The following is a 14,009-nucleotide window of genomic DNA, read 5'->3' on the forward strand; positions in this document are numbered from 1 at the left end:
AATTAGAAAATTTATTGTACATGAATTGAGTTGTTGATAGCTAAAATAGACTTTCGAATTTAATATTTAATGATATGGAGTCATGAATTTAATAATTTATTATTCAATCTCATATATATATATATCAGAATATTGACCTGCATTTGGGAAACTAGGACAACAATTGTAATTTAAACATGTTTTCGAATATATAATGATCCTTTTCCAAAGTATGTTGTGATGGATGGGATTTGACATGAACTTTGTATGCTACACGGCTACAGGTTCTAAAAGCACCTCATGGTGATCTACTCTCATGCATGGAAATGGTCAAGGTATCAATTTTTACATTTGCGTTGCCTCCATGACTTCTGTTTATGGCGGTGGAATGGGTTTTGATTACTGCTGTGTTGGACACTGTTCATGTTGTAGGTTGCTGATCTACTGCTTTTTGTGGCCTCGGCAAAGTCTTCATGTGAAGAAACTGCTTCTCAGTACATTGATTCGTTTGGAAATCAATGCCTTTCTGTATTTAGGTCTCTTGGTTTACCAAGCACTGTTCTCTTCGTTCGTGTAAGTTAGGATGAATCATATTTTTGGAAGCTATGAATTGAGTTACACGGACATATAGTCATTTCATTTTATGCTTTTAGGATCTTCCCACTGAGCTAAAACAAAGAAATGAACTAAAGAAGTCGTGCTCATCAAGTCTTGCCTCAGAATTTCCTGAGGATTGTAAATGTTATCCAGCTGATACAAAGGATGATCTGCACAAGGTAATTATTTCAACACTTGTTGGCTGAAAAATTTATTTGTAACCGTTAAGCTTATCATCTATTGTATATCCAGTTTGATAGTTTAACGTTAAGCCTTTCACTCCTTCCGTCTTCATAATTGCAGTTCTTGTGGCTCTTTAAAGAGCAATGGCTTAAAGTTCCTCATTGGAGAACTCAACGATCTTACCTCATGGCTCATAAGGTTTGGATTCAACAGCCTAGTCATATTGGTTTCAATCATGTTTTCTAAGATAATTTATTAGTATATGTAGTTTTGTAGCACTAAACAATCCACAATATCATAACTTTTTTAACATGGGTGAATAAATGATTTCTGACCATATTATATTCACCTTTTCTGTAAAGCCCTTATGCAATTTGATGAAGATGTTGATTGATGCTATTGCATTGAGCTTATCATGTTTTCAACCGTAAATTTCAGGTCGATATTGATGATCGTACTGATGGTAATTCTGACAAATGCACCCTTCTTCTCACTGGTTATCTTTGTGCTCACAGCCTCTCTGTGAATCAAATGGTAATGAGCAAGATCATATAATAGGTTACAGTTTCATTAAATTGTTGGTAGTCTCACATTTTGTTTGTTCAGGTTCATGTATCAGGTGCTGGAGATTTCCGACTCTGTAAAGTTGAAGTTCTCGAAGATCCCCTTCTTTTGAACTCAAGTAAAAATCAAGACCTAATGGGTTCAGATGAGATGCACGATGCGAAGGTATAGAGTTTTACAGAATTTTTTTAGCCATTAAGGGTTTCTACATATATTATTTAATTATATGACAGTAAGGTTAAAACATATAATATGCATATTTATAGGGTCGGCTATGAGCCTGTGCAAAGAGGCTTGTAGCACGCAACCTCGAAGTTGTGAGGACCCCAAATTCTCAAAAAATCATGAGTTTAAACGACCTTGCAACGAAGCTGTGTTTTCTATCAGTTTTGAGGGGCCCAAATTCATAACTGTATTGGGAAATGTTCAATGCTTATAAGAAGGTTTTTAATTCTGTCAACTTATTCATAGACATCTTCCCTGTCTTTTGCTTGCCAAACTATCTGACGTGGGACTTACATCTTTGTTTAGTATGATGTTCAATGCAAACTTGTGTAGCAACTGGTGAACAAGATTCCCCATTTGTGCCTTGAACTTCTAGAGTTGGCCTTGGGACTTTCACTTTCATATTCCGAGTTTGATGACCAACTACTAGGGGAACAGTTACGTTAGCTGCCTGATTCATTTGATTCTCTAGTGTTGACTTACAAACAAAATCCTCCACACCAACAACACAAGAATCCTTCATAAGAAAACCCACTTGAGGATCTTGAAGCTTGGATAACTTCATGAAAGATCCAGAACCAAAGGCCATTGAACTTGCATTGAACTCATGATTTAAGTTCTTTTGTAATTGTCATGTTGGTATTGAGTTGATTGAATAAAAGCAACATAAGTTCCACATCCCTTTGACAAATTAGCAGTTTTCATAGCCTCCAAATAAATTGATAAGAAGTTGTCTCCTTTGTGCCCTGTTGATACAGAAGAAAACTCCATGCACAGCCGCCAACGACTAAAGACTCAGAGTAAATCTTCTCAACATTCAACCGAGAGAAATTCTCAATCTTCCATGTGAATTTCTCAAAAATCTCAACACTTGTTTATTGATGCTCTACTTCTACAAACTCAATAAGATTGACGTAGCCAGCTCCTAAGAACGGCCAGACTTTGAAAGAGAAAGAAGTCACACTTACTGAGTTTGTAGAAATGGAACATCAAGAAACAATTGTTGAAATAGTTGAGAAATTCACATGGAAGATTGAAAACTTCTCTCGCTTGAATGTTGAGAAGATTTACTCTGAGCCTTTCGTTGTTGGTGGCTATCCATGGAACTTCTGTATCCACACAGGGCACAAAGGAGACACCATCTTATCAATTTATTTGGTGACTATGTGAACTGCCAATATGTCAAAGGGATGAAGTAGAGATGTGAAACTAAGTTTTTTTTATTCAATCAATTCAATACCAACATTACAATTTCGAAAGAACTTAACCATGATTTCAATGCACGTTCGATAGCTCAGGGCTTCAGGGCTCCAGATCTTTCATGAAGTTATCTAAGCTTCAAGATCCGCAAATGTGTTTTCTTGCGAAAGATGCTTGTATTGTTGGTACGGAGAATTTTCATTTTAAGTCAACACTTGAGAATCAAGTGGATCAAACAACTAACGTAACTGTTTCCCTATGAGGTGGAAGTCAAACTGGGCATATGAAAGTAGAAAGTCCAATGCCAAATCCAGAAGTTCAAGGCCAAAATGTGGAAACTCATTCACCAATTTCTACACAAGTTTGTAACTCCGTCATCAGACAGTTTGGCAATAAGTTGTGTAGAATGGACTTCAGAGTGTGCAAACAGAGATTAATGCACTTACAGTCCCAGTATTCAGAACCTTGTTATAAGTGTTGAACACTTCACAATACAGTTATTAATTTTTTTGTTTTTATAATAGTTTCTATCTCTGATTTGTGTTTTGAATTAGAAAATCTGATGTAAAACCTCATTTAAACTCGTCACTTTTTTAGAATTTTGGGCCCTCAAAATTTTGAGGCCCTGTGATATGGGTCTGTTTGTACAAGCACATAGCCGCCACCTGCCTAATACTATCAAGGACCGAAATTCATCTGCTGTAGAACACAATATCTCAGGAGTGTTAGGTGGGTTATTCCATAGCCTTTAAGAAAAAAGTAACACAAGTAGGAGACTCTTTTTATATACGTAAGGCCGTCTTTAACATTTTGGAGGTCCTGCTGCTCTAATCTAAAAGACGGCCTTGCATATTTAAGCATGTAAATAAAATCATGGAATCTGAATATTGATATAACACTTTTAATTGGTGAGGTCATTTTTTAGTCTATTAGAAAACACTGTCACCCTTCCCCCTTTTAAGTTTGATATAATGAAATTTTAAGTCTACTGTGCATGCAACATTTGGACATTGTGAACTTGCAAAATTTTTACCTTTTTAATCTCATACGTTCTTTAACTATTTGTCTATATCTACACTTTAATTTTTCCCTCTACTTTCCTGCTTTATAATGTTTTAGGTCATTCATTCTCTGGTTCCAGATCGTCAAAATCTGGAAGATATAGTTGTCAAGAATGCTGGAGAGCAGGTAGATAAGGAGATCCTATTTCTAATTCTGCCATTACTATTTGTTAATCGTAAGATTTGATTTTTGAGATTTTCTACTACTAATTTCTGAATTGACATCTTTTAATTGAATACAAGAGTACTCCTTAATTTTACTTTTTGCACTACGACAAAATGATAGGATGAGCCGTTACTGCCTATCAAATTAGTTGCAAGATTTTTTTCCTTAGCATTTTGAGTGATATCATTCCCTATTACCAGACACGCCCAAATGAGGCTGATGGAACAAAGGCTGATGAAGATCATGAGCAAAAGAAAACAAGAAAGAGAAAGCTTCCTCCGGGAACATCAGAATATCAGGTTTGAGCTTGTTTTCATGATACAGTTATTTCTGAAAGATTTTTGTTACCCTTATTATTTTGATTATTTTTCCTGATGTTTTCTGTCATATTTATGCTTACCAAGTAGGTATTACCTACGTCTCATATTATATGTCTTTTTAAGATAATGCACATGTCCTAAGAAAATGATTAGTTATTTTGAATTCAATAGTAAAATAGTGTGTATAGTGTATATAGTCTAAACTACACATATTAGTTAGAGGTTGAAAGTAGCAGTAGTAGTTGTAGTGGTGAAATAGTTCGGTGGACTATTTAATTAAATGACAAATAACATGATACAAAAATGTTTCAAATGAAACATTTATAATGAGACATAGCCACGGAGGTAGTATCTAATATGGAAAAATAAATTTTTGGCCTTTATTTTGATTTTTAGGCTGCATGGGATGAATTCGATGAAGAGGAGTCAGATTATGGCATTGAAGATGATGATGGAGATTCTGAGGAAGAAAGTGACAAAGTTTCAATGATGGTGAGTTTGTAAAAACTTAATACTGAAGTGTTTTGGCATCATTGGATAGTCTCCGGTCATTAATGCATGATTACTTTTTTGTTGGATTTCAGGAAGTAGATGACATGACTGAAGAGAAGATACAAGATGAACTTAAGGCAATTAAAGAAGCTCATGCTGCAGATGAGGGTAATTTTTATTATTTTATGTTCTTATGTTTGTCTGTGTCACATTTGCTTTTTATTAGAAAAAACCATAAAGTTGAAGAGTTTTGCGTAGGTGACATGGAATGTACCTGTCTGTGGATGATTTGCAATTGTATCGCATTGATGATATAATGATTTTAAATAATGATTTGTTGCTTGATATATGTTTTTTGTTGTAGAGTTTCCCGATGAAGTGGATACGCCATTGGATGTCCCAGCTAGGACGCGGTTTGCAAAATATAAGGGACTCAAGTCTATTCGGAATTCTATATGGGATCCTATGGTATTTTATCACTTCGTTATTCTTTAATTAGTCGTTTCTATTAACAGCAAAAAATTCTGACATTTCTAATTTTTATCAGGAATCTCTACCTCAAGATTATCCCAAAAATTACAATTATCATAGTTTCAAAAGAACACAAAAACAGGTTCTTGCTAAAGCTTTAGAAATGGAACGAGAAAACCGAGAAGACTGTGTTCCAGTTGGCTCATACATTAGGCTGCATATCATGGACGTACCCTGCGGTGTTGCTTCAAAGTTATGTATACTTGCAAAGACACTACCGGTTACAGCATGTGGTCTGCTGGAACACGAAAACGAAGAATCTGTCCTTCATTTCAGGTATAGTTATGCTTTATCATTTTACTATTTCATTTTTAGTGCTTTTCATACTGTACTAATTAAAAAGTGATCCTCTGAATATTCAAAAGACGTGTCATGAAATAAAGTCGCTCATGTTTTGTAGTGTGAAGAAGCACGAAACGTATCACGCGCCCATCAAATCCAAGGAAGAGTTAATATTTCATGTTGGGTTTCGGCAATTTGTTTGCAGGTATGGTATTCAATTTAAACAACCATGACATAATAAAACTCGTTAGGAAAAAAAAGTATAAGAAATGGTGACAAATTTTGCAGGCCGATTTTCTCATGCGAATTCAAAAACGCAGACAAGAACAAGATGGAGAGGTTTCTCCATGCTGGACGCTTTTCAGTAGCTTCAGTTTATGCACCTATTTCATTTTCTCCCTTTCCTACAATAATCCTCAAGAGAGATGGAGAGGATGCTGCACCAGAAGTAGCTGCTTTGGGCTCACTGAAAACTGTTGATCGAGATAGGATAATCCTGAAGCGCGTTATTCTGACGGGGTATGTTTGTTGATGTTTGCCATAACCTATCAATTAAAAGCTGTTAGATATGAAAATATCTCATCATATATCAAAATTGTTTTATAATGTCTTAGGTTATCTATTTGCATTAGTTTCTATATTTCAATATTTCTACATTGTTATCGCCTATTACTTCAACAAAAATCCTTGCATGTTATTTTTTTGTCGACTCCTTTTCAATACTGATTCCGGCAACTTTGTAGTTATTGTCATTTAAGAGTTGGGACAATCCCCAATAAATTTGTTTTACTAATTAGAAGCTTTTAAACATTTTGTGGTGCAGTTACGCCCAACGAGTGTCGAAACGTAAAGCTTCTGTGAAACACATGTTTTATAATCCAGAGGATGTTAAATTCTTTAAGGTAAGAAAAAATGGTACCCAGTTTCTGAAATCATTACTTTCTTTCCATGATGAATTGGATAGAATTGACATTAATTTGTTCTCAGTTTTCACACTAACGAGATTTCTTAATGTGGGTGGTAATTGCAGCCTGTAGAGATTTATACCAAACGCAGTATTCGTGGCCGAATTAAAGAACCGGTTGGTACACACGGTATGTTATGTTAGAAATCTTTACCTTGTATCTTTCAAGGTGTCATTTATTTATATTTCAGATTATATAGCATTCATATAAATCTATTATATCCTGATGGTATTATTCTGTTTATTGTTTGTTCAGGAGCAATGAAGTGCCTTCTCAACGGAGTTCTTGAACAGAGTGATACTGTCTGCATGAATTTATACAAACGAGCATTCCCCAAGAGGCCAAACCATCTTTTTCCTTTAAGCTCTGCTTCAGATTCACTTCCATGTATGGAGGATCAAAATGCAGTTTAGGTCTAGTTTTTGGGTAGTTGCATAGAAAAATGCTGAGGTGTGGTTATATTTTAGTGATTATGAGCTTTTTTGTTGGATCTCTTCTTTCAGTAAAATGGGGATCATGAGTTCTTGGAATGTTTTTGACAGGACTCAAGCACTACTATAAAAACAAAAAAAAATCGCTAGGAACAAAAATACTTTTACTTGAAAGGTTTTGAAATTTAGAGAATCTAAATCTACAATTATAAGTTAAGGATGATACATGGAGTTCTCAACTATTAGTGTTTTTCAGCATCTTTGATTTCTTAATGGTGTGAAAGTTATAGTTCCAGATATCTATCATGGTGATTTCGCTGTTCATCAATTGTTGATGGATTGCTTGATAACAGAACAGTCTGAGTCAAATATACGGAATGGGAGGGGTATATTGATTTTTCTGTTGGGAACAAATTTGTAAGGTTAGATGGATATAGTACTATAGTGTTTCGTGGATCGGAGTAACTGTAGTTGAATTTGTATATGTTAGTATACATTATGGAAGTGTTTGAATCTTTGGTACTGGAATAAATGTTTGTTGTTGGGAATAGGATTTAGATCCTCTTGAAGTTTTGATAGCATGTTTGAATATGCAGCGAGTGAGAGTGATATTAAGATTACCATCAGTATGTAGTTAATGTCACTAAATTCACTTATGAAGTTCCTATACTAACGGAAAACATATTTAGGAAACAAATTATGTCAGTGAAAGACACATTCAAGGACCAATGGGGGTCAGGAGGGGGTTCTCAGAAATACTTGAGCTTTGACAAAATTCAAGCACTTTGAAGCATTGAGATGAGATCATACATAACACTGACATGTAGACACCGGTAATCATTTGAGAAAATAGAAATGTCCTATGTAACCACACACATGTTAGCGTCCTCTTGATGTCGAACACTTAGACATGAAGTGTCAGTGCTACCACATAACTCAAGCAATGGGGCTAATTGGATCTAGTTATATTTCTTCTTTCAAATTCCTCTCTTTCAAATTCCTCTTCTGAACATATAGAATTGACTGAAAGCAAGCCTGGGATAATTAAGCAACATCATTGCTTGCAGAAAACATGTATCCAAGTCTGAGAATTATGTGAGTGCTTAAATACTTCACCATATCATGCCAATTATCACTAAGCTAAGCAATAACACTAGAAAGCAGAAGAAACTAGCATAACCAATTACCTAGTTTTGGATTCAACTGAGTTTAGACCACTCAGAATAATAAGAATACCATAACACCTCCACCTCACACAAGGGTATTTTTCACTATGCTAATGTTTGGTTTGATGATAGGTATTAGATAAATGAACTCTACTATTGTAACGTAATCACACTATAACAGAAAGACTTTTACTTGAGAGATTTTGGAACAAATGTATATGGTTAGGGATTTGTATATTTTTCTTTTTCTCGTGGATTGCAATAACTGTAACTGAATTTGTATATATGGTATAGTATGCTTGAAATTTTTCTGATACTACTCAAAGCACTATGAAATACCAATATGATGAACACGGCACTAACATGTAAACGTTAATAAAACCCTGCCACCACAAAAAAAAAACGACATAATTTGTCCAAAAATGTATTTTTAGGCGACAAAATGTCCAAAAATGTATTTTTAGGCGACAAAAAAATTGTATTTTTTAGATGTATATTTTGGGTGGGAAAAATTCCTCCTTTAATGTAATCACTATCACTATAATAAAAATTCTTTTAGTAACTTTTGAAATTTAGAGAATACAAATCCATCTTAATAGGTTAAGGGTGACGATAGGTAAGTATATTGAAGGACTAATATGACAATATTAACAAAGTACTTTAATGTTAGAGATTATTTTGACTAACGAAATATACAATCAGCGACAATTTGAAATTTTTATACATTGAGAGGCTATTTTAACCTCACATATATCAAATGTCTAGATCCACACCTCTAATGATGATATCTAGAGTTCTTAAGAAGTCCAATGGCCTATCATGATTTTTATCATTTTAGTTCAGTAAAGGAAAATTATCTGACCTAGAGTAGCTAATATAAAGTCCAGCTAGATTATTTAAAGGACCAGCTAATTATGAGCCGAAATTAGACTTGAAGAATAGAACTATCATAATCATTAATGATTAGAAGCAAACAATAATATATAAAAATATATGAAGCAAGTTGTTAAATGTCTAATTTGTGTTAGACACTATCCATTCTATTCAAATGTAAAGTAATCCCAAGCATGTGAGATGCACCAATCACCATTATGTAACGTGTAACCCAAATTGAACACACTTGAACAACTAAGACAAGCTGTACATAATGTCTCACCATTTGATGCTTCTATATATTCTTGATTCTGCTACACAGCACTACATTCTCTGCTAATAGGGACAGAATATGGAGATTTTTGGAGACAAAAGATGTTTAAAAAGTTGGTTCAATGACACAGTGGCTTATGAGGTGGCAAAATGAATGTTAATGAACTATAGGATATCATAGTTGATATATTGAAAAAATTTAAATTTATGGCTGAAAGAACTTGAAATGGATTGGAAGTTACAAACATACAGTTTATTCTTTTTTTTGTGTCTAACTCTTGCTACTTCAAAAACTAAAGTGTCTAACCCTTATAACTTCAATAATAAAATTGTCTATCATTTATTTATATATTAAGAGACCACAATCAAATGAATAAAACTATAAGTGATTAAAGTGTATAACATTTGTGACTTGAAAAACTAAAATAATTTGACAAAAAAAACGAAAATGAAACTTAAAATAAAGGATGATAGAGTATATCATTTAGTATTGCTAAAAATATTAAGGACGGATCTCCGAACAAACTCACGACATCCAAGTTAATAACAAACAACGGCAAAAAATCTATAAATAATATGATAAGATTAAAGTGACCGGAATAACATGACTTTGGATTTGCAACGTTGATGCTCAAATCATTGATTGAATACCTAATCTTTCAATAAAAACCAAATGAACGTCACATCAAGATGGAATATCAAATAACATCGCACAAGATAACTCTAAGAAATCGTGGTTGGGTCTTACCCGATCCCACAAAACGTCGTGGTTGGGTCTTACACAACCCCACAAAATCGGCTTGTAAGATGAGGATTGTCCTTACTTATAAACACATTGTCGGACCATCTCTTATCCGATTTGAAACTATTTAACACACCTCTGATCACACCCAGTTTTGGACATCTGAAACATGGATATAAATGATGGATGCTCCAATGAATTTGAAGGAGACTATGATACTATCTTTGAAATCGTGGTTGTGTCTTACACAACCCCACAAAACATTGTGGTTGAGTCTTACGCAACCCCACAAAACCGTCTTGTGTGGTGAAGATTGTCCTCACTTACAAACACATTTTCAGACCATCTCTTATTTGATTTGGAACTATTTAACACACCCCTCACACCCAATTTTGGACAACTAAAGCGTGGATATAAATGGTTGATGGTCCAATAAAATAAGAAGGCTATGAGACCATATTTGAAATCATGGTTGGGTCTTACACAACTTAACAAAACCGATTTGTGAGGTAAAGATTGTCCTCGCTTAATGTGCGACTATTTAACAATGACAAACAATACAATGTTGCACTCACATGACGAAATCACAAAGAAAAAACCAAGATTTATGTAAAAATAACTTATTTAGATTGAAATTGATAAGGAAAAAAAATGGTGATTTTGAGTCAAAAATTGACCCAATATCATCCCTCAACAAAAAAAATGAAAGAGAAAACTTAAGGGTAGAAAACTAAACTCAACTTATTGTAGTTCTAGGCTATAATCTACCATTCCTACTAATTTTCCATCAATTGACCATGTTCTGTATATCTCTATTTTTCAAAAAGTAAATTTATCCATATTTTTGACTAGATCAACTTTCAAGCCGTCGTCATTAATTTTAACTTCTTCATTTTCTCTCTCCAAAATTGTATTGTAACTGTTTTTCAAATATTTAGAAAGTGGTTACGTGACATTTTTATTTGGTCAACTTGCAACCTCTTAAGCTTTTATTCAACATTACCTCAAGCTCATTAAGATTCAATAACTACATCTAAACAAATATAAACTTGATAGTGATGTTCAACAACTGCATGGCATCGAACTGATTATGATTCACCTGATATATGAAGTACTTTTACTTTTATCGATTGACAAATACATGATCCGACCAATTTTAAGATTAAAATTATAAAAAGAGACGTACTTGAACATAAATTAAAGTAGAAACTAACCTTAAGTAGAGGATCCATAAGAGGGAAATGAAACCTCTACCTTTAAGGTATTATATTAAATTATCAATTTCAATATATTTCATGAGAGAAAAGTTGCAGAGAGATGAGAGATAAGATAAGAGATAGATATATAAAGGAGATAAAAAGAAACTGCGGGTTTAATTTTGTTCTAAAGGTAGATAAATTGTCTAGTGGTGGAGACATCACCCGACGATCCCGGACACTCGCTCGAGCTCAATCGATATTTTCTTTATATTAGGCCCAACTCAATAGCTCATTAACCAACTTAAAAAAAAGTGTAAACTCTAATATTTGTCTATTACGCGCGCACAACACAATAAAAGCCATAAACACCTCTTTAGCTCTACCTCTCGTTTTTCAGCTCTCTCTCTTTTCTTCTTCAATCTCGTTATTTGGTTGCTAATCTCTCAGTTCTACTCACTCTAAAGGTAAGCCAATTGATTCACTAGTTTCTCTTTCATTCCTTCCTTGTTTTAGGGTTTTAGAATTGAGAATTGTGTTAATTGAAAAATTGGATGTGTAAATTGGATATTTGTTTCTAGTATGAGGTGTGTATTGGAATTTGGGTACAAATTTATAATCATCACTGTATGTTTACTGGATTAATGTAGTCAACTCAGTATAAATTTATAATCATCACCGTATGTTCCATCCATCATCAAGGATGCAACTTATTGTTTCTATTACTTTCTCTTTAAGCAACCTGGAAGGGCCGATCACTTTAGTTTTGAAGTCTTCACCAAAGACGAATTTAAAGATTGAAAGCATGCATCTCAAGGCTTGAAAGATCATATTAGTAGTCATGATAGTATGCACAACTTATGTATCAAGCACTATGATGATTATAATAATCAAAGACAACGTGTGACAAGTAAGTTTGCTAGAGCAACCAGGGAATCAGAAGAATTGTATAAAATCCGTTTGACTTGTTCTCTAGATTGTACTAGATATCTCAAAGCACAAGACATTGCTTTCCGTGGCCATGATGAAACCTCTAATTCTCTAAACAAGGGCAATTTTAGATAGATGGTAAATTGGGTAGAATCTAATAATGAACTAGTGAGAGATGCTTTTGACCGTGGTGGAAAAAATTGCAAAATGACTTTCGGTAACATTCAAAAGGACCTTGCAATGTGTTGTGCACATGAAGTTACCAAGGTGATTAAGGAAGAGCCTGGTGATAGACAATTCTCTGTGCTTATTGATGAGTCATGTGATATATCCGTCAAAGAGAAAATGGTGGCGATGTTGAGGTTAGTAGTTGTATTTTTGAAATTCTATTACCTATTGTTCTCCATGCCTCCATATAACCATGTTGAATTTGTTTTCTAGGTTCTTGAACGACAAAGGAAAAGTTGTGGAACAATTTCTTGCTCTACATCATGTCAAAGATACTACTTCCGGGCACTACAGAATGCTCTTTATGGTATTCTTGATCTTTAAAAGTTATCTATTTCAAGGATACGAGGGCAAGGATATGATGGGGCTTCAAATATGATAGATGAATTTAATGGTTTGCAAAGAAAGATTCTACATGAGAACCCTTACGCTTTCTATGTCCATTGTTATGCTCACCGCTTGCAATTGACGATTGTGTCGGAAAGACCATTTACCTCTTAATTTTATTTAGCACACTATCGACATGTTATATTTCATCTCTCTTATTTCAAATTGTACTTTTGTTGACAAAATGACGAACCTATTTTATTTCGATTTATGACTATATATATATATATATATATATATATATATATATATATATATATATAATGTCACATGTGAATTTGCAATAAATTTTTTGCCCAGACTCTATAAATTTTTTGGCTCCGCCACTGATTGTGTCCATTTACGACAATCATTAATAAAAGATGTATTATCTAAGACATATATAAAATATTATTGGGAGCTTGTACGATGTCTCCAAAAGATAAATTTAAATCAGTCGATTCTAAGAAAATTATTTTACAAAAAAAAAATTATTAATTTTTGAAAGTAAACTAAGAATGAACTAGAATAACATCAATTATCTTTCTTTAATATGAAAATCACTTTTAACTATTATTTTAATCGGAGGAAAGGATAGCTCAATTGGTTGAATTAAATGACTAAAAAATTAAGGAGTTAAATGTCAATGATAAGCTTTGATCGGAGACATGCTTAGAAATGTAGAGATATGAGAAAATATCACAAGAAAATAAAGGTTTGTGAGTTTTGATTTTGAAAGAAACAAATTTATTTACATAATATTAACTACAAAAAGTGTTGGTGCATAAAACACCATATAAAAAAGGAATAAGATTATTGATATTTTAGAACATTGGATGACGATCAACATTATTTCTACATAAAATGTAAACCATATATTTATATAAGAGTAAGTGAAATATTGACCACAAAAAATATGTCGGTGCAATATGGATCGTAAGAAAAGTGTATATGAACCGCTAAACTACAATGTAATCGGTTCAAAAGATGAAATATATATTCTTTGACGTCAATTGAGTGTATAAATCCTTTAGCAAACATTTAATGATGATTTGAGATACATTTTTTCCCAACAAAAAAAAAAGGAACTTTGTTGGAGGATGAAATGGGAAGGTAGAAATGTAGGGGAAAGTTGTGCACTAGAGGTTTAATTATATAAGTAAATGCAATTCGGGACATTTTTGAGTGGAAATGACAACCCAATACAATCTATATTATATAAATTTGTGACCTTCCTCA

The 14,009-nt window shown here is 33.5% G+C and overlaps 1 protein-coding gene and 2 pseudogenes across 1 annotated transcript; all 3 read left to right on the forward strand.

The window, feature by feature from the left end:
• Positions 1-305: 305 nt before the first annotated feature.
• On the forward strand, positions 306-7,233 carry LOC146905401 (uncharacterized). The gene is made up of 17 exons (XM_085728529.1): positions 306-314; positions 412-552; positions 633-755; positions 880-957; positions 1,198-1,293; positions 1,366-1,488; positions 3,868-3,936; positions 4,176-4,274; positions 4,692-4,787; positions 4,880-4,955; positions 5,152-5,255; positions 5,335-5,594; positions 5,719-5,805; positions 5,889-6,119; positions 6,424-6,502; positions 6,631-6,694; positions 6,821-7,233. The coding sequence occupies exons 1-17, from the start codon at positions 306-308 to the stop codon at positions 6,976-6,978; spliced, it is 1,893 nt and encodes a 630-aa protein (XP_085584655.1). The 3' UTR covers positions 6,979-7,233.
• LOC146905402 (ubiquitin C-terminal hydrolase 12-like) lies at positions 2,530-3,229 on the forward strand (annotated as a pseudogene).
• A 4,847-nt stretch (positions 7,234-12,080) lies between the features above and the next one.
• LOC146905403 (uncharacterized) lies at positions 12,081-12,905 on the forward strand (annotated as a pseudogene).
• Positions 12,906-14,009: the final 1,104 nt, after the last annotated feature.

Source organism: Medicago sativa, chromosome 7 (assembly GCF_051527215.1).
Source record: "Medicago sativa cultivar Bolivia chromosome 7, Bolivia_mono, whole genome shotgun sequence".
In the NCBI taxonomy this organism is placed as follows: domain Eukaryota; kingdom Viridiplantae; phylum Streptophyta; class Magnoliopsida; order Fabales; family Fabaceae; genus Medicago; species Medicago sativa.

What these genes read in the sequence shown, in the direction of transcription:
- LOC146905401 (XM_085728529.1), top strand. An exon ending in GTGACAAAGTTTCAATGATG is followed by an intron (nt 4,788 to 4,879) that starts GTGAGTTTGTAA and finishes GTTGGATTTCAG; the next exon opens with GAAGTAGATGACATGACTGA. An exon ending in AAGCGCGTTATTCTGACGGG is followed by an intron (nt 6,120 to 6,423) that starts GTATGTTTGTTG and finishes TTTGTGGTGCAG; the next exon opens with TTACGCCCAACGAGTGTCGA.